Below are 21,334 nucleotides of genomic sequence, written 5' to 3' on the forward strand. Positions count from 1 at the left end.
TGAGGACATTAGAGAAGCGATGTCTTGAAAGGAAACTCCAGGTGGAGTAATAGAGGAAGCGCAGGCACTGGCTGTATGGACAATAAATCTTGGGACGCTTGAGGAGAAAGCAGCGGCATAATTTGAACATTGTCAGAAGACTCCTGAACAGCATCCACCTTAGACAATGTTGGCTCAGAAAAAACTCTATCCCTGTAATGTAATTTCTCTCAATACATGAGGAATAGAAAGGGATTGGTGGTTCCACATTAGCATCAAAACAAAGTACATGTAACATCCTGCAATGCCTCTTGGTCCATCTTTATTCACCAATAAACAGAATAACATAATTTATGTAAGACCTGATAAATTCATTTCTTTCATATTAGCAAGAGTCCATGAGCTAGTGACGTATGGGATATACATTCCTACCAGGAGGGGCAAAGTTTCCCAAACCTCAAAATGCCTATAAATACACCCCTCACCACACCCACAAATCAGTTTAACACATAGCCAAGAAGTGGGGTGATAAGAAAAAAGTGCGAAAGCATAAAAAATAAGGAATTGGAATAATTGTGCTTTATACAAAAAAATCATAGCCACCACAAAAAGGGTGGGCCTCATGGACTCTTGCTAATATGAAAGAAATGAATTTATCAGGTAAGTTCTTACATAAATTATGTTTTCTTTCATGTAATTAGCAAGAGTCCATGAGCTAGTGACGTATGGGATAATGGACTACCCAAGATGTGGATCTTCCACGCAAGAGTCACTAGAGAGGGAGGGATAAAATAAAGACAGCCAATTCCGCTGAAAAAAATCCACACCCAAAAATAAAGTTTAAATCTTATAATGAAAAAAACTGAAATTATAAGCAGAAGAATCAAACTGAAACAGCTGCCTGAAGTACTTTTCTACCAAAAACAGCTTCAGAAGAAGAAAACACATCAAAATGGTAGAATTTAGTAAAAGTATGCAAAGACCACCAAGTTGCTGCTTTGCAAATCTGATCAACCGAAGCTTCATTCCTAAACGCCCAGGAAGTAGAAACTGACCTAGTAGAATGAGCTGTAATCCTTTGAGGCGGAGTTTTACCCGACTCGACATAAGCATGATGAATTAAAGATTTCAACCAAGATGCCAAAGAAATGGCAGAGGCCTTCTGACCTTTCCTAGAACCGGAAAAGATAACAAATAGACTAGAAGTCTTTCGGAAATTCTTAGTAGCTTCAACATAATATTTCAAAGCTCTAACTACATCCAAAGAATGCAATGATCTCTCCTTAGAATTCTTAGGATTAGGACACAATGAAGGAACCACAATTTCTCTACTAATGTTGTTAGAATTCACAACCTTAGGTAAAAATTGAAAAGAAGTTCGCAACACCGCCTTATCCTGATGAAAAATCAGAAAAGGAGACACAAGAAAGAGCAGATAATTCAGAAACTCTTCTAGCAGAAGATAGCCAAAAGAAACAAAACTTTCCAAGAAAGTAATTTAATGTCCAATGAATGCATAGGTTCAAACGGAGGAGCTTGAAGAGCCCCCAGAACCAAATTCAAACTCCAAGGAGGAGAAATTGACTTAATGACAGGCTTTATACGAACCAAAGCTTGCACAAAACAATGAATATCAGGAAGATTAGTAACCTTTCTGTGAAAAAGAACAGAAAGAGCAGAGATTTGTCCTTTCAAGGAACTTGCAGACAAACCTTTATCCAAACCATCCTGAAGAAACTGTAGAATTCTCGGAATTCTAAAAGAATGCCAGGACAAATGATGAGAAAGACACCAAGAAATGTAAGTCTTCCAAACTCGATAATATATCTTTCTAGATACAGATTTACGAGCCTGTAACATAGTACTAATCACAGAGTCAGAGAAACCTCTTTGACTAAGAATCAAGCGTTCAATCTCCATACCTTTAAATTTAAGGATTTGAGATCCTGATGGAAAAAAGGACCTTGTGACAGAAGGTCTGGTCTTAACGGAAGAGTCCATGGTTGGCAAGAGGCCATCCGGACAAGATCTGCATACCAAAACCTGTGAGGCCATGCTGGAGCCACCAGCAGAACAAACGAGCATTCCTTCAGAATCTTGGAGATTACTCTTGGAAGAAGAACTAGAGGCGGAAAGATATAGGCAGGATGATACTTCCAAGGAAGTGACAATGCATCCACTGCTTCCGCCTGAGGATCCCTGGATCTGGACAGATACCTGGGAAGTTTCTGGTTTAGATGAGAAGCCATCAGATCTATTTCTGGAAGTCCCCACATTTGAACAATCTGAAGAAATACCTCTGGGTGAAGAGACCATTCGCCCGGATGTAACGTTTGGCAACTGAGATAATCCGCTTCCCAATTGTCTATACCTGGGATAAGAACCGCAGAAATTAGACAGGAGCTGGATTCCGCCCATACCAGTATTCGAGATACTTCTTTCATAGCCAGAGGACTGTGAGTCCCTCCTTGATGATTGATGTATGCCATAGTTGTGACATTGTCTGTCTGAAAACAAATGAACGATTCTCTCTTTAGAAGAGGCCATGACTGAAGAGCTCTGAAAATTGCACGGAGTTCCAAAATATTGATCGGTAATCTCACCTCCTGAGATTCCCAAACCCCTTGTGCTGTCAGTGACCCCCAAACAGCTCCCCAACCTGTAAGACTTGCATCTGTTGAAATTACAGTCCAGGTCGGAAGAACAAAAGAAGCCCCCTGAACTAAACGATGGTGATCTGTCCACCACGTCAGAGAGTGTCGTACAATCGGTTTTAAAGATATTGAGATATCTTTGTGTAATCCCTGCACCACTGGTTCAGCATACAGAGCTGAAGAGGTCGCATGTGAAAAAGAGCAAAGGGGATCGCGTCCGATGCAGCAGTCATAAGACCTAGAATTTGCATGCATAAGGCTACCGAAGGGAATGATTGTGACTGAAGGTTTCGACAAGCTGAGATCAATTTCAGACATCTCTTGTCTGTCAGAGACAGAGTCATGGGCACTGAATCTATCTGGAAACCTAAAAAGGTTACCTTTGTCTGAGGAATCTATGAACTTTTTGGTAAATTGATCCTCCAACCATGATCTTGAAGAAACAACACAAGTCGATTCGTATGAGATTCTGCTAAATGTGAAGACTGAGCAAGTACCAAGATATCGTCCAAATAAGGAAATACCACAATACCCTGTTCTCTGATTACAGACAGAAGGGCACCGAGAACCTTTGTAAAAATTCTTGGAGCTGTTGCTAGGCCAAACGGTAGAGCCACAAACTGGTAATGCTTGTCTAGGAAAGAGAATCTCAGAAACTGATAGTGATCTGGATGAATCGGAATATGCAGATATGCATCCTGTAAATCTATTGTGGACATATAATGCCCTTGCTGAACAAAAGGCAGGATAGTCCTTACAGTTACCATTTTGAATGTTGGTATCCTTACATAACGATTCAATATTTTTAGATCCAGAACTGGTCTGAAGGAATTCTCCTTCTTTGGTACAATGAAGAGATTTGAATAAAAACCCCAGCCCCTGTTCCAGAACTGGAACTGGCATAATTACTCCAGCCAACTCTAGATCTGAAACACATTTCAGAAATGCTCGAGCCTTCGCTGGGTTTACTCGGACATGGGAAAGAAAAAATCTCTTGGCCTTATCTTGAAGCCAGTTCTGTACCCTTCTGAAACAATGTTCTGAATCCAAAGATTGTGAATGGAATTGATCCAAATTTCTTTGAAAAAACGTAATCTGCCCCCTACCAGCTGAGCTGGAATGAGGGCCGCACCTTCATGTGGACTTAGGAGCTGGCTTTGGTTTTCTAAAAGGCTTGGATTTATTCCAGACTGGAAATGGTTTCCAAACTGATACCGCTCCTGTGGATGAAGGATCAGGCTTTTGTTCCTTATTGTGACGAAAGGAACGAAAACGATTATTAGACCTAAATTTACCTTTAGATTTTTTATCCTGTGGTAAAAAAGTTCCTTACCCTCCAGTAACAGTTGAGATAATAGAATCCAACTGAGAACCAAATAATTTATTACCCTGGAAAGAAAGGGAAAGCAAAGTTGACTTAGAAGACATATCAGCATTCCAAGTTTTAAGCCATAAAGCTCTTCTAGCTAAAATAGCTAGAGACATATACCTGACATCAACTCTAATAATATCAAAGATGGCATCACAAATAAAATTATTTGCATGTTGAAGAAGATTAATAATGCTATGAGAATTATGATCTGTTACTTGTTGCGCTAAAGCTTCTAACCAAAAAGTTGAAGCTGCAGCAACATCCGCTAAAGATATAGCAGGTCTAAGAAGATTACCTGAACACAAGTAAGCTTTTCTTAGAAAGGATTCAATTTTCCTATCTAAAGGATCCTTAAAGGAAGTACTATCTGCCGTAGGAATAGTAGTACGCTTAGCAAGAGTAGAGACAGCCCCATCAACCTTAGGGATTTTGTCCCAAAACTCTAATCTGTCAGATGGCACAGGATATAATTGCTTAAAACGTTTAGAAGGAGTAAATGAATTACCCAAATTATTCCATTCCCTGGAAATTACTTCAGAAATAGCATCAGGGACAGGAAAAACTTCTGGAATAACTACAGGAGATTTAAAAACCTTATTTAAACGTTTAGATTTAGTATCAAGAGGACCAGAATCCTCTATTTCTAATGCAATTAAGACTTCTTTAAGTAAAGAACGAATAAATTCCATTTTAAATAAATATGAAGATTTATCAGCATCAACCTCTGAGACAGAATCCTCTGAACCAGAAGAACCATTATCAGAATCAGAATGATGATGTTCATTTAAAAATTCATCTGAAAAATGAGAAGTTTTAAAAGACGTTTTACGTTTACTAGAAGGAGGAATAACAGACATAGCCTTCTTAATGGATTTAGAAACAAAATCTCTTATGTTATCAGGAACACTCTGAGTATTAGATGTTGACGGAACAGCAACAGGTAATGTAGCATTACTAAAGGAAATATTATCTGCATTAACAAGTTTGTCATGACATTCAGTACAAACAACAGCTGGAGGAACAGATACCACAAGTTTACAGCAGATACACTTAACTTTGGTAGATCCAGCACCAGGCAGCGATTTTCCAGAAGTATCTTCTGACTCAGTGTCAATCTGGGACATCTTGCAATATGTAATAGAAAAAACAACATATAAAGCAAAATTGATCAAATTCCTTAAATGACAGTTTCAGGAATGGGAAAAAATGCCAGTGAACAAGCTTCTAGCAACCAGAAGCAATAAATAATGAGACTTAAATAATGTGGAGACAATAGTGACGCCCATATTTTTTAGCGCCAAAAAAAGACGCCCACATTATTTGGCGCCTAAATGCTTTTGGCGCCGAAAATGACGCCACATCCGGAACGCCGACACTTTTGGCGCAAAAAACATCAAAAATGACGCAACTTCCGGCGACACGTATGACGCCGGAAACAGAAAAAATGTTTGCGCCAAAAAAGTCAGCGCCAAGAATGACGCAATAAAATGAAGCATTTTCAGCCCCCGCGAGCCTAACAGCCCACAGGGAAAAAGTCAAATTTTAAGGTAAGAAAAAATTGATTTATACATAAGCATTATCCCAAATATGAAACTGACTGTCTGAAATAAGGAACGTTGAACATCCTGAGTCAAGGCAAATAAATGTTTGAATACATATATTTAGAACTTTATATAAAAGTGCCCAACCATAGCTTAGAGTGTCACAGAAAATAAGACTTACTTACCCCAGGACACTCATCTACATGTAGTAGAAAGCCAAACCAGTACTGAAACGAGAATCAGTAGAGGTAATGGTATATATAAGAGTATATCGTCGATCTGAAAAGGGAGGTAAAGAGATGAATCTCTACGACCGATAACAGAGAACCTATGAAATAGACCCCGTAGAAGGAGATCATTGAATTCAAATAGGCAATACTCTCCTCACATCCCTCTGACATTCACTGCACGCTGAGAGGAAAACCGGGCTCCAACCTGCTGCGGAGCGCATATCAACGTAGAATCTAGCACAAACTTACTTCACCACCTCCATAGGAGGCAAAGTTTGTAAAACTGATTTGTGGGCGTGGTGAGGGGTGTATTTATAGGCATTTTGAGGTTTGGGAAACTTTGCCCCTCCTGGTAGGAATGTATATCCCATACGTCACTAGCTCATGGACTCTTGCTAATTACATGAAAGAAAAATAGATACACAAACTGATATTTTATTTAGAAAATACCCCTCTAAAAAAACTATTATTTTTCTGCAATAAAGATATAAAGTAGCACAAAAACTCCTACGGACACCTTTACACCTCAGCTTACCTCTGCTGAGGTGCTTACCTGCCTGACTGAAAATGGAGCGATTATCCTGCTAGAAAATCCGGACTCAACTGCTATGTTTCTGAAAGTGAAGACCAGTAACCGCTATTCAGCAGATTCTGACGCAGCTACTTCTCCGCTCCGTGATACAGGAAGTAATGGGGGAAAAGGCATGCAACAGAAAATTCCGCCTCAGCTAACCCCACCCATCGTGGGCGTTACGTCAACCTCCCGATCGGCTAAAAACATTACCAGTAAAGAAATAATAAAAACACCACCACTGAGCAATAACTCCTCGTCCACAGTGCCTGTTATTGCTGCCATAATAAAGTGATACCCCAAGCAATAGGAGAATGTCTCTTGTCCCAAATCATATTTTAAAGTGCCATCCTTTTATTTTCTGCAATGTGTCCTAGAAAAGATAAAGTTAGCACTTACCTTTAGACTTCTGCCAAGCAGCCCAGCAGCTAACTAGGTTTGAGAAGGCCAGTTCCCTCACATGGACCTGTGGATAAACACAAAGACTGAGTAATCTTACTCAGGCTTGCACGAATAGGGCACCATTAAATACATGGGAGGAGCAGTGAGGATTGTACCCCACAAGTTCCCCACCACTGCTCTACTGAAGAGACTGATATGGACTACGGCTACACCCTAGGACAAAGCAGAACAATCTTGCACTGCTTGAAAAATAATAAAATCTTGCTTGAAGAATCTTCTTTTGAACACTTAACTTCACCACTTCCTTGCTCTAACCTAGGCAAAGAGAATGACTGGGGTTGGAGGGAAGGGAGGTGGTATTTAACAGCTTTGCTGTGGTGCTCTTTGCCGGCTCCTGTTGGCAGGAGTGATATACCCAATAGTAATTAGATGACCTGTGGACTCACTGTGTCATTAGAAAGAAATTTTCCCCCAAATGATTTTAAAATAGTTTTTTTCTATAATTTTATTAATAATATAAGAGACGTTTTATTTTATATATATTCATTCTCACACACACACTTTTAAACATTTAACACAATCCTAAATTATTACTAATCTGCATTGAGGTACACACAGCAGGCAGCATGGGGTTAAGCATTAAGACATGGCACTGAGGCACACAGAGGAATGCAAGAGGTCATATTACCAGTGCACTGCTTGTGGATTGTAGCCCAAACAATTACAGTTCTCCTGTCAGTGTGCAAATGGCATGTTGCATATATTCACTCTTATCTGGCTCCTTGTCTGGCCGTGACTTTTCTGGAAAAGCAGCTTGTTGTGCAGTACTCAGGAGGAGGAGGTGACAACTGCTTGTATTGAAACCACGCTGCAGCCCACTCTGCCTGTTTACACAGTAGTCCTAATCTTGCTGTGTCAGGTGAAATGTATGACATTTGCCTGTAGAGCCATATAGTTACCTGTAACGGATCCTCCTGTCAGTGAGTGTGTGAAAGGCTCATACGTATGTTTACCCTTATCTGGCTTCCTGTCTAACCGTGACTTTATTTGAAAAAGCCACTCATTGTGCAGGACTCAATGAGCTGCTTTTTCAAATAATGTCACAGTTAGACAGGGAGCCAAATACGGGTTAATATACATATTAGCCTTTCACACACTCACTGACTGGAGGATCCGTTACAAGTAACTATATGGCTCTACAAGTAAAAGTCATAAAATTCACCTGACACGGCAAGTTCCCTCTCTCACTCTGCCGCTCTGCTTCAAGACAGTTAGTGAACAGCCCACAGTGCAGCCCCCCTCTACCCGCGAGGAATTCTGGGGCATGTAGTTAACTTGAATATGGCCTGAAAATAACCCAGCCACACAGGGCTAAATTTAGGTGCGGCTTGTAACTGCTTATAGCGGTCAGTGAGGCACGGGGGAGGAATCTGGCTGCCAGGGGTTGATTTCGTGGTGCATAGGGGTTAATTTAATTTCACATAGAGCATGCAATTATATATACATATATATACATACACACAAATACATACATACATACACACACACATATATATATATATATATATATACATATATATATATATATATATATACACACATATATACTGTGTATGTGTATATATATATATTATATATATATATATATATATATATATATATATATATACACACACACATATACATACACACACATATACATATACACATACAACATTTAAATAAAATATACCAAATATTTCAGGAGATTCAATGCTTCTATCCTGCAACCTGTTTTGTAGCATCAGAAGGCGGCACAAGGCTATCCAGTTGATGTCTGTTTTCTGTCTGTATTAGCCACTCATTAAACTTATGTTCTACAAGCATCTGAAATTGTTTTCTCTGCTCTCTGGGGAAAAAAAAAAAAAGAAGCATATTAGGAAATATAAATATTGCAGGGTGTTTTGGTGCATTAAATATGGCATTGCATTGTATTTTTTTTTTTTTACAAATAGCTAATTTACCTTTATTGTATCATTAGAAATAGCTACTTTTAGCTGTTGAACTACCACCTATACTAAAATATTTAAAGGGATAGAAAAGACAAGAACATAAATTATGCTTACCTGATAATTTTAATTTCAATCGAGGAGAGAAGAGTCCATGGCTTCATTCATTACTAGTGGGAATTAAGAACCTGGCCACCAGGAGGAGGCAAAGACACCCCAGCCAAAGGCTTAAATACCTCCCCCACTCCCCTCATCCCCCAGTCATTCTGCCAAGGGAACAAGGAACAGTAGGAGAAATATTAGGGTATAAATGGTGCCAGAAGAGATTATTAAATTTAGGTCCGTCCATCGGAGATACGGGCTGGGGCCGTGGACTCTCCTCCCCTCGATAGAAAACATAATTTAAGTAAGAACTTACCTGATAAATTCATTTCTTTCATATTAGCAAGAGTCCATGAGCTAGTGACGTATGGGATATACATTCCTACCAGGAGGGGCAAAGTTTCCCAAACCTCAAAATGCCTTCAAATGCACCCCTCACCACACCCACAAATCAGTTTAACGAATAGCCAAGAAGTGGGGTGATAAGAAAAAAGTGCGAAAGCATAAAAAATAAGGAATTGGAATAATTGTGCTTTATACAAAAAAATCATAACCACCACAAAAAGGGTGGGCCTCATGGACTCTTGCTAATATGAAAGAAATGTTTTCTTTCATGTAATTAGCAAGAGTCCATGAGCTAGTGACGTATGGGATAATGACTACCCAAGATGTGGATCTTTCCACGCAAGAGTCACTAGAGAGGGAGGGATAAAATAAAGACAGCCAATTCCGCTGAAAAATAATCCACACCCAAAATAATTTAAATTTTATAATGAAAAAAACTGAAAATATAAGCAGAAGATTCAAACTGAAACAGCTGCCTGAAGTACTTTTCTACCAAAAACAGCTTCAGAAGAAGAAAACACATCAAAATGGTAGAATTTAGAAAAAGTATGCAAAGAAGACCAAGTTGCTGCTTTGCAAATCTGATCAACCGAAGCTTCATTCCTAAACGCCCAGGAAGTAGAAACTGACCTAGTAGAATGAGCTGTAATCCTTTGAGGCGGAGTTTTACCCGACTCGACATAAGCATGATGAATTAAAGATTTCAACCAAGATGCCAAAGAAATGGCAGAGGCCTTCTGACCTTTCCTAGAACCGGAAAAGATAACAAATAGACTAGAAGTCTTTCGGAAAGTCTTAGTAGCTTCAACATAATATTTCAAAGCTCTAACTACATCCAAAGAATGCAATGATTTCTCCTTAGAATTCTTAGGATTAGGACATAATGAAGGAACCACAATTTCTCTACTAATGTTGTTGGAATTCACAACCTTAGGTAAAAATTCAAAAGAAGTTCGCAACACCGCCTTATCCTGGTGAAAAATCAGAAAAGGAGATTCACAAGAAAGAGCAGATAATTCAGAAACTCTTCTGGCAGAAGAGATGGCCAAAAGGAACAAAACTTTCCAAGAAAGTAATTTAATGTCCAATGAATGCATAGGTTCAAACGGAGGAGCTTGAAGAGCCCCCAGAACCAAATTCAAACTCCAAGGAGGAGAAATTGACTTAATAACAGGTTTTATACGAACCAAAGCTTGTACAAAACAATGAATATCAGGAAGAATAGCAATCTTTCTGTGAAAAAGAACAGAAAGAGCAGAGATTTGTCCTTTCAAGGAACTTGCAGACAAACCTTTATCTAAACCATCCTGAAGAAACTGTAAAATTCTCGGAATTCTAAAAGAATGCCAGGAAAAATGATGAGAAAGACACCAAGAAATATAAGTCTTCCAGACTCTATAATATATCTCCCTAGATACAGATTTACGAGCCTGTAACATAGTATTAATCACAGAGTCAGAGAAACCTCTTTGACTAAGAATCAAGCGTTCAATCTCCATACCTTTAAATTTAAGGATTTGAGATCCTGATGGAAAAAAGGACCTTGCGACAGAAGGTCTGGTCTTAACGGAAGAGTCCATGGTTGGCAAGAAGCCATCCGGACAAGATCCGCATACCAAAACCTATGAGGCCATGCTGGAGCTACCAGCAGAACAAACGAGCATTCCTTCAGAATCTTGGAGATCACTCTTGGAAGAAGAACTAGAGGCGGAAAGATATAGGCAGGATGATACTTCCAAGGAAGTGACAATGCATCCACTGCTTCCGCTTGAGGATCCCTGGATCTGGACAGATACCTGGGAAGTTTCTTGTTTAGATGAGAGGCCATCAGATCTATTTCTGGAAGTCCCCACATTTGAACAATCTGAAGAAATACCTCTGGGTGAAGAGACCATTCGCCCGGATGCAACGTTTGGCGACAAATAATCCGCTTCCCAATTGTCTATACCTGGGATATGAACCGCAGAAACTAGACAGGAGCTGGATTCCGCCCAAACCAGAATTCGAGATACTTCTTTCATAGCTAGAGGACTGTGAGTCCCTCCTTGATGATTGATGCATGCCACAGATGTGACATTGTCTGTCTGAAAACAAATGAACGATTCTCTCTTTAGAAGAGGCCAAGACTGAAGAGCTCTTAAAATGGCACAGAGTTCCAAAATATTGATCGGTAATCTCACCTCCTGAGATTCCCAAACCCCTTGTGCCGTCAGAGACCCCCACACAGCTCCCCAACCTGTAAGACTTGCATCTGTTGAGATTACAGTCCAGGTCGGAAGAACAAAAGAAGCCCCCTGAACTAAACGATGGTGATCTGTCCACCACGTCAGAGAGTGCCGTACAATCGGTTTTAAAGATATTAATTGAGATATCTTCGTGTAATCCCTGCACCATTGGTTCAGCATACAGAGCTGAAGAGGTCGCATGTGAAAACGAGCAAAGGGGATCACGTCCGATGCAGCAGTCATAAGACCTAGAATTTCCATGCATAAGGCTACCGAAGGGAATGATTGTGACTGAAGGTTTCGACAAGCTGATATCAATTTTAGACGTCTCTTGTCAGTTAGTGACAGAGTCATGAACACTGAATCTATCTGGAAACCCAAAAAGGTTACCCTTGTCTGAGGAATCAATGAACTTTTTAGTAAATTGATCCTCCAACCATGATCTTGAAGAAACAACACAAGTCGATTCGTATGAGATTCTGCTAAATGTGAAGACTGAGCAAGTACCAAGATATCGTCCAAATAAGGAAATACCACAATACCCTGTTCTCTGATTACAGACAGAAGGGCACCGAGAACCTTTGTAAAAATTCTTGGAGCTGTTGCTAGGCCAAACGGCAGAGCCACAAACTGGTAATGCTTGTCTAGGAAAGAGAATCTCAGAAACCGATAGTGATCTGGATGAATCGGAATATGCAGATATGCATCCTGTAAATCTATTGTAGACATATAATGCCCTTGCTGAACAAAAGGCAGGATAGTCCTTACAGTTACCATTTTGAATGTTGGTATCCTTACATAACGATTCAATATTTTTAGATCCAGAACTGGTCTGAAGGAATTCTCCTTCTTTGGTACAATGAAGAGATTTGAATAAAACCCCAGCCCCTGTTCCAGAACTGGAACTGGCATAATTACTCCAGCCAACTCTAGATCTGAAACACATTTCAGAAATGCTTGAGCCTTCGCTGGATTTACTGGGACACGGGAAAGAAAAAATCTCTTTGCAGGAGGTCTTATCTTGAAACCAATGCTGTACCCTTCTGAAACAATGTTCAGAATCCAAAGATTGTGAACGGAATTGATCCAAATTTCTTTGAAAAAACGTAATCTGCCCCCTACCAGCTGAGCTGGAATGAGGGCCGCACCTTCATGTGGACTTAGGAGCTGGCTTTGGTTTTCTAAAAGGCTTGGATTTATTCCAGACTGGAGATGGTTTCCAAACTGATACCGCTCCTGAGGATGAAGGATCAGGCTTTTGTTCCTTGTTGTGACGAAAGGAACGAAAACGATTATTAGACCTGAATTTACCTTTAGACTTTTTATCCTGAGGTAAAAAAGTTCCTTTCCCTCCAGTAACAGTTGAGATAATAGAATCCAACTGAGAACCAAATAATTTATTACCCTGGAAAGAAAGGGAAAGCAGAGTAGACTTAGAAGACATATCAGCATTCCAGGTTTTAAGCCATAAAGCTCTTCTAGCTAAAATAGCTAGAGACATATACCTGACATCAACTCTAATGATATCAAAGATGGCATCACAAATAAAATTATTAGCATGTTGAAGCAGAATAATAATGCTATGAGAATTATGATCTGTTACTTGTTGCGCTAAAGCTTCCAACCAAAAAGTTGAAGCTGCAGCAACATCCCCTAAAGATATAGCAGGTCTAAGAAGATTACCTGAACACAAATAAGCTTTTCTTAGAAAGGATTCAATTTTCCTATCTAAAGGATCCTTAAAGGAAGTACCATCTGCCGTAGGAATAGTAGTACGCTTAGCAAGAGTAGAGACAGCCCCATCAACCTTAGGGATTTTGTCCCAAAACTCTAATCTGTCAGATGGCACAGGATATAATTGCTTAAAACGTTTAGAAGGAGTAAATGAATTACCCAAATTATTCCATTCCCTGGAAATTACTTCAGAAATAGCACCAGGAACAGGAAAAACTTCTGGAATAACTACAGGAGATTTAAAAACCTTATCTAAACGTTTAGATTTAGTATCAAGAGGACCAGAATCCTCAATTTCTAATGCAATTAGGACTTCTTTAAGTAAAGAACGAATAAATTCCATTTTAAATAAATATGAAGATTCATCAGCATTAACCTCTGAGACAGAATCCTCTGAACCAGAAGAACCACTATCAGAATCAGAATGATGATGTTCATTTAAAAATTCATCTGAACAATGAGAAGTTTTAAAAGACTTTTTATGTTTACTAGAAGGAGGAATAACAGACATAGCCTTCTTAATGGATTTAGAAACAAAATCTCTTATGTTATCAGGAACACTCTGAGTATTAGATGTTGACGGAACAGCAACAGGTAATGGAACTTTACTAAAGGAAATATTATCTGCATTAACAAGTTTGTCATGACATTCAGTACAAACAACAGCTGGAGGAACAGCTACCAAAAGTTTACAGCAGATACACTTAGCTTTGGTAGATCCAGCACCAGGCAGCGATTTTCCAGAAGTATCTTCTGACTCAGTTGCAACGTGGGACATCTTGCAATATGTAATAGAAAAACAACATATAAAGCAAAATTAATCAAATTCCTTAAATGCCAGTGAACAAGCTTCTAGCAACCAGAAGCAATAAATAATGAGACTAAAATAATGTGGAGACAAAAGTGACGCCCATATTTTTTTAGCGCCAAATAAGACGCCCACATTATTTGGCGCCTAAATGCTTTTGGCGCCAAAAATGACGCCACATCCGGAACGCCGACACTTTTGTCGCAAAAGAACGTCAAAAATGACGCAAATTCCGGCGACACGTATGACGCCGGAAAGAGAAAAAAAAATTTGCGCCTAAAAAGTCAGCGCCAAGAATGACGCAATAAAATTAAGCATTTTCAGCCCCGCGAGCCTAACAGCCCACAGGGAAAAGTCAAATTTTAAGGTAAGAAAAAAATGATTGATTCAAATGCATTATCCCAAATATGAAACTGACTGTCTGAAAATAAGGAATGTTGAACATCCTGAGTCAAGGCAAATAAATGTTTGAATACATATATTTAGAACTTTATAAAAAAGTGCCCAACCATAGCTTAGAGTGTCACAGAAAATAAGACTTACTTACCCCAGGACACTCATCTACATGTTGTAGAAAGCCAAACCAGTACTGAAACGAAAATCAGCAGAGGTAATGGTATATATATATATATATATATATATATATATATATATATATATAAATATAAGAGTATATCGTCAATCTGAAAAGGGAGGTAAGAGATGAATCTCTACGACCGATAACAGAGAACCTATGAAATAGACCCCGTAGAAGGAGATCATTGAATTCAAATAGGCAATACTCTCCTCACATCCCTCTGACATTCACTGCACGCTGAGAGGAAAACCAGGCTCCAACCTCCTGCGGAGCGCATATCAACGTAGAATCTAGCACAAACTTACTTCACCACCTCCATAGGAGGCAAAGTTTGTAAAACTGATTTGTGGGTGTGGTGAGGGGTGTATTTGTAGGCATTTTGAGGTTTGGGAAACTTTGCCCCTCCTGGTAGGAATGTATCCCCCATACGTCACTAGCTCATGGACTCTTGCTAATTACATGAAAGAAACAAAATTATCAGGTAAGCATAATTTAGGTTTTTCATCCAAAGGGGAGGAGAGTTCATGGCTTCATTCATTACTAGTGGGAACATATACCCAAGCTCTAGAGGACACTGAATGAAATCGGGAGGGTAAAAGGCAGACCCTTAATCTGAGGGCACCACAGCCTGTAGCATCTTTCTCCCAAAAAACGCTTCTGCAGAAGCAAACACGACAAATTTGTAAAACTTAGTGAAGGTATGCAAGGAGGACCAGGTAGTCGCCTTGCAAATCTGCTCCATAGAAACCTCATTCTTGAAGGCCCAAGATGAAGCTACCGCTCTAGTGGAATGAGCCATAATCCTTTGAGGCTTCTGTCCCGCTGTCTCATAGGCCAAGTGGATCAGGCTCCTCAGCCAAAAAGACAAAGAAGTAGCAGAAGCCCTCCGACCCCTGAATACACGACAAATAGAGTTAGATTGTCTGAAATCCTTTGAGGTCTGAAGATGAAATTTCAAGGCACGAATCACGTCCAGATTATGAAGTAACCTCTCCTTAGGAGAAGGATTAGGACATAAAGGAACGAACAACTATCTCCTGATTGATGTTGCGGCTATACACCACCTTAGTGAGAAACCCCACACCAGTGCAAAGAACAGCCTTATCCGCATGAAACACCAGATAAGGGGGCTCATATTGCAAGGCCGCCAGCTCAGAAACTCTGCGTGCCAATGCAATGGCCAAATGAAAGAGAACCTTCCATGATTGAATTTTTATGTCAAGAGAATGCATAGGTTCAAACGGAACCTTCTGCAAGACCTTAAGTACCAAGTTTAAGCTCCAAGGGGGAGCAGACTGCTTAAAGACAGGCCTAATACGAGATAGGGCCTGAACAAAAGATTTTATGTCAGGGAGATCAGCGAGTCTCCTATGTAACAGAACAGATAAAGCCGAAATTTGCCCCTTTAGGGAACTAGCGGTGAGACCCTTCTCCAATCCTTCTTGAAGGACAAAATCCTGGATACCCTCCCCCAGTGCCAAGGGTAACCATGAGTCTCACACCAGGAACAGTAGGTCCTCCACACCTTATGATAGATGCGACGACTGAGCGGCTTTTCTTACCTGAACCAGAGGGTCAATCACATTTTCCGCAAAACCCCTAAGCGTTCAATCTCCATGCAGTCAGCCTCAGAGAATAGAGATTTTGATATTGAAAAGGACCATGTTCTAGCAGATCCCTGAGACAGGGTAACCTCCACAGCAGAGAGGATGACATCCCCACCAGATCCGTGAACCACGTCCTTCTTGGCCACGAAGGAGTAATTTGGCCACGAAGGAGTAATCAGAATGGAGGATGCTCTCTCCTGCTTTATACGCACCACTACACGAGGAAGAAGCGGTAACAGAGGGAATATGTATACTAGACCGAACCCCCAAGGCATCGCCAATGCATCTATTAGCTCTGCCTGGGGGTCCCTCCACCTCGATCCGTATCGGGGAAGCTTGCAGTTCAATCTGGACGCCATGAGATCGATCTCCGGCATCCCCATCTGAGAGAGATTTCCGCAAACACCTCGGGGTGAAGAGACCATTCCCCCGGGTGAAAAAAAAAAGTCTGCCTGCTGAGAAAATCCGCCTCCCAGTTGTCCACACCCGGGATGTGGATCGCAGAGAGCAAACAGTTGTGGGTCTCCGCCCATTCCAGAATCTGAGACACCTCCCTCATTGCCAGGGAGCTCCTCGTGCCTCCCTGGTGGTTGATGTAAGCCACCGAGGTGATATTGTCCATCTGGAACCTGATAAAGCTAAAGTCTCTCAGACGAGGACACACCTCCAGAGCATTGTAGATCGCTCAAAGCTCCAGAATATTTATTGGATGTAGGGACTCTAAACAAGACCACTCCCCCTGTGCCATCCTGGCACCCCAAACAGCATCCCAATCCCGCCAGACTCGCGTCCGTGGTAACAATCTCCCAGGACGGTCTCAGGAAAGATGTCCCCATGGACTGGTGATCTGGGCGGATCCACCAGGAGAAGGAAAGCCAAATCCGCGCATCCATGTATATCGGCTGCGACAGATCAGAATGATCGCCGTTCCACTGTCTCAACATGCACAATTGAAGAGGTCTGAGATGAAACCTGGGAAATATCCATGCTGGAGACCATGAGCCCAATCATATCCATGCACTGGGCTACAGATGGTCTCACTGTAGACTGGAGGCCAAGATAGGTAGACGCCATCTTTCTGCGTCGCTTGTCCGTGAGAAAGATCTTCATGGACACGGAGTCCAAGATTGTGCCCAAGAACTCCACTCTGGTACTGGGAACCAGAGAACTCTTCTCTAGATTGATCTTCCAACCTTGAGATTGAAGTAACTGCAGCAGGACTCTGGTGTGGGCCTCGGCCAGATGGGATGATGGCGCCTGAACCAGGTACTGCGCCACCGCGATGCCCTGGGTTCTGGCTACTGCTAGAAGGGCCCCCAGTACCTTAAACAGGATCTTGCCCTTGAAAGGCAAAGACAACAGCCTTTTCTTAGAGGTCATGTCCGCCGACCAAGATTTTAGCCACACCACAGAGCTCTGCGTGCTAGAACTGAAAAACCTGACACCTTGGCATTCAGGCAGATAATCTGCATATTAGCGTCACAAAGAATTGGCCACCTAAAGGGCCTTAATCTTTTCCTGCAGCTCTTCGAAAGAGGGCTCAGCCTCAAGCATATCAAATAATGCATCGCACCAATATGGCGCAGCTCCAGCAACCGCCGCTGCCGGTTGAAACACAAACCCCGTGTGTTGAAACATATTTCGCAACATGTTTTCCAACTTCTTATCCAAAGGTTCCTTGAACCTTGGGAATGGTCCCCCACAACTCTAGATGGGCCTCCGGGACGGGGAAAAGCTTTTTAAATTGAGAAGAAGGGGAAAAAGAACCTAATCACTCCCACTCATTCTTAATAATGTTCGCCATCTTGACAGGAACCGGGAAGGTCTGGGGAACCACCCTGTCCTCGTAAACCTTATCCAATTTAGGAATAGAGGGCTCCTCTGGTAGTTTGGGTTCCGGAACCTCTAATGTAGCCAGCACTTGATTTAACAAAAAACGCAAGTTCTCCATTTTAAACCGAAAACCAGGTTCCTCCGCTGCCGGAGGTTTACATGACACGGACTCCGACCCCGAAAGGGCGTCTTGTGACGTGTCTGGTTGAGCCTCGTCATCGTACCACCCCTATGGGGCATCAGATAGACAACTGGGTCGGCCGCTATGAAAAGCTCCACACTTGCGCTTAGCAGAACGCGGCAAAGCATGGATTACCTTAGCGACTGCCGTTTCAAGCTGGTCCGCAAAGTCTGACAGCCAAGCAATTTTCCCCTGAAGGGGTAACAGTCAGACCCTGGGGCGCTGCATGAGGTATAGGGTACGCACCTCGTGGGACGGAAACCCCTCAGAGGTGGACGGCTCAGTAGTGCTAGACATTCTCTTATGTTTGGAAGTTGTAGCCTTCTCAAGGCATGTGGAACACAGTTGCGCAGGCTGGTCTACCAAAACCTCACAATAAACAGGTATAAGATTTAGATAAAGAGGGAGTACCCTTTAACGCATCATAATCCTCCTTAGCTTTTTAGAAAAAAAGACTAGAACAGGCATCTTTTATAACCACCTCCTATGAACCGGACTCAGAGACCGCTTCGTCTCCTCCGTCGCAGATCAGACCGGAAGTGAAGAAGCCCCACACGGTCACAAGGATGACTACGCAGGACCGCCCCTGCCAAAGAGAAAACGCACCAAATAAAAGACTGCGCAAAACTCCCAGAAGAGAACCTGTCAGTTCCACAAAAATGCCACAGCCGTGTCCTTGCACATAAAGCAGCAATCACATCATAAACTTATGTACATAACCCCCCTGCTCAATAATCCCCTCATAGAAATATTACCCCTTGATTCTATAAAGATAAAGGCACCACACTGTGGCCCTGCTTCTGTGTTATCATTATATAAAAATGAAACAATCTAACCAGAATCTACGCTTTGGAACAGGAACACGGCCCTTCAAGTGTGACAAGTAATAGCTGCGCTCTTGAAATGGACTTGAGAGAAGAAAGCAAATTGCGAAACTCGTCAACGGCGATTGCTAAAGGAGCTGTTAATTTGCGATGGTGTCGCAAAGGGAAGCTGCAGATAGTTCAGAAACTCTTCGGGCCAAAGAGATAGCAACTAAAAACAGAACTTTCCAAGATAGAAGCTTAATATCTATGGAATGCATAGGTTCAAACGGAACCCCTTGAAGAACTTTAAGAACTAAATTCAAACTCCATGGCGGAGCAACAGGTTTAAACACAGGCTTGATTCTAACTAAAGCCTGACAAAATGACTGAAAGTCTGGAACATCTGCCAGACGCTTGTGCAGTAAAATTGATAAAGCAGATATCTGTCCCTTTAGTGAACTAGCTGATAACCCCTTCTCCAATCCTTCTTGGAGAAAGGACAAAATCCTAGGAATCCTGATCTTACTCCATGAGTAGCCTTTGGATTCACACCAATAAAGATATTTACGCCATATCTTATGATAAATTTTCCTAGTGACAGGCTTTCGAACCTGAATCAAGGTATCTATGACCGACTCAGAGGATCCCCGCTTGGATAAAATCAAGCGTTCAATCTCCAGGCAGTCAGCCACAGAGAAACTAGATTTGGATACTGGAACGGACCTTGAATGAGAAGGTCCTGTCTGAGCGGCAGTGTCCATGGTGGTAGAGATGACATGTCCACCAGGTCTGCATACCAAGTCCTGCGTGGCCACGCAGGTGCTATCAAAATCACCGAAGCTCTCTCCTGTTTGATTCTGGCAATCAGACGAGGAAAGAGAGGAAATGGTGGAAACACATAAGCCAGGTTGAACGACCAAGGTACTGCTAGAGCATCTATCAGTACTGCTTGAGGATCCCTTGATCTGGACTCGTAACAAGGAAGTTTGGCATTCTGACGAGATACCATCATATCCAATTCTGGTGTGCCCCATTGATGAATCAATTGTGCAAACACCTCCGGATGGAGCTCCCACTCCCCCTGATGAAAAGTCTGACGACTTAAAAAATCCGGTTCCCAGTTCTCCACTCCTGGGATATAGATTGCTGATAGATGGCAAGAGTGAGTCTCTGGCCATCAAATTATTTTGGAAACCTCTATCATCGCTAGAGAACTCTTTGTTCACCCCTGATGATTGATATATGCTACAGTCGTGATATTGTCCGACTGGAATCTTATGAATCTGTCCGAAGCCAGCTGAGGCCACGCCTGAAGCGCGTTGAATATCGCTCTCAGTTCTAGAATATTTATCGGGAGGAGAGCCTCCTCCTGAGTCCACACACCCTGTGCTTTCAGGGAATTCCAGACTGCACCCCAGCCCAATAGGCTGGGGTCCGTCGTCACTATAACCCATTCTGGCCTGCGGAAACATATTCCCTGGGACAGATGATCCTGTGACAACCACAAAAGAAGAGAGTCTCTGGTCTCTTGATCCAGATTTATCTGAGGAGATAAATTTGCAAAATCCCCATTCCACTGTTTGAGCATGAATAGTTGCAGTGGTTTGAGATGCAAGCGAGCAAACGGAACTATGTCCATTGCCGCTACCATTAGACCGATTACCTCCATACACTGAGCCACTGACGGCCGAAAAATGGAATGAAGAGCTCGGCAGGTGGTTAAAATCTTTGATTTCCTGACCTCCGTCAGAAAAATGTTCATGTCTACCGAATCTATCAGAGTTCCCAGGAATGGAACTCTTGTGAGGGGGATAAGTGAACTCTTTTTTACGTTCACTTTCCACCCGTGAGATCTTAGAAAAGCCAGCATGATGTCCATGTGAGATTTGGCTAGTTGGTAAGTTGACGCTTGAATTAAGATATCGTCCAGATAAGGCGCCACCGCTATGCCCCGCGGCCTTAGAACCGCCAGAAGGGACCCTAGCACTTTTGTGAAAATTCTGGGAGCTGTGGCCAACCCGAAGGGAAGAGCCACAAACTGGTAATGCTCGTCCAGGAAGGCGAACCTGAGGAACTGGTGATGATCTTTGTGGATAGGAATGTGACGATACGCATCCTTTAAATCCACGGTGGTCATATATTGACCCTCCTGGATCATTGGTAAAATAGTCCGAATGGTCTCCATCTTGAAGGATGGGACTCTGAGGAATTTGTTTAGGATCTTGAGATCTAAGATTGGTCTGAAGGTTCCCTCTTTTTTGGGAACCACAAACAGATTAGAGTAAAACCCCTGCCCCCTGTTCTGCTTTTGGAACTGGGCAGATTACTCCCATGGTATATAGGTCTTCTACACAGCATAAGAACGCCTCTTTTTGTCTG

The 21,334-nt window shown here is 41.8% G+C and overlaps 1 protein-coding gene across 1 annotated transcript in view; it reads right to left on the reverse strand.

Moving 5' to 3' along the window:
• TBCCD1 (TBCC domain containing 1) overlaps window positions 1–21,334 on the reverse strand; it is a 210,625-nt gene that overhangs the window by 7,257 nt on the left and 182,034 nt on the right. Inside the window, exon 6 of the mRNA XM_053698547.1 lies at window positions 8,482–8,637. Coding sequence (XP_053554522.1) covers window positions 8,508–8,637 — 130 coding nt within the window. The 3' untranslated portion in view covers window positions 8,482–8,507. The remainder of the gene's footprint in view (window positions 1–8,481; window positions 8,638–21,334) is intronic.

This window comes from Bombina bombina, chromosome 1 (genome assembly GCF_027579735.1).
Source record: "Bombina bombina isolate aBomBom1 chromosome 1, aBomBom1.pri, whole genome shotgun sequence".
Lineage (NCBI taxonomy): Eukaryota > Metazoa > Chordata > Amphibia > Anura > Bombinatoridae > Bombina > Bombina bombina.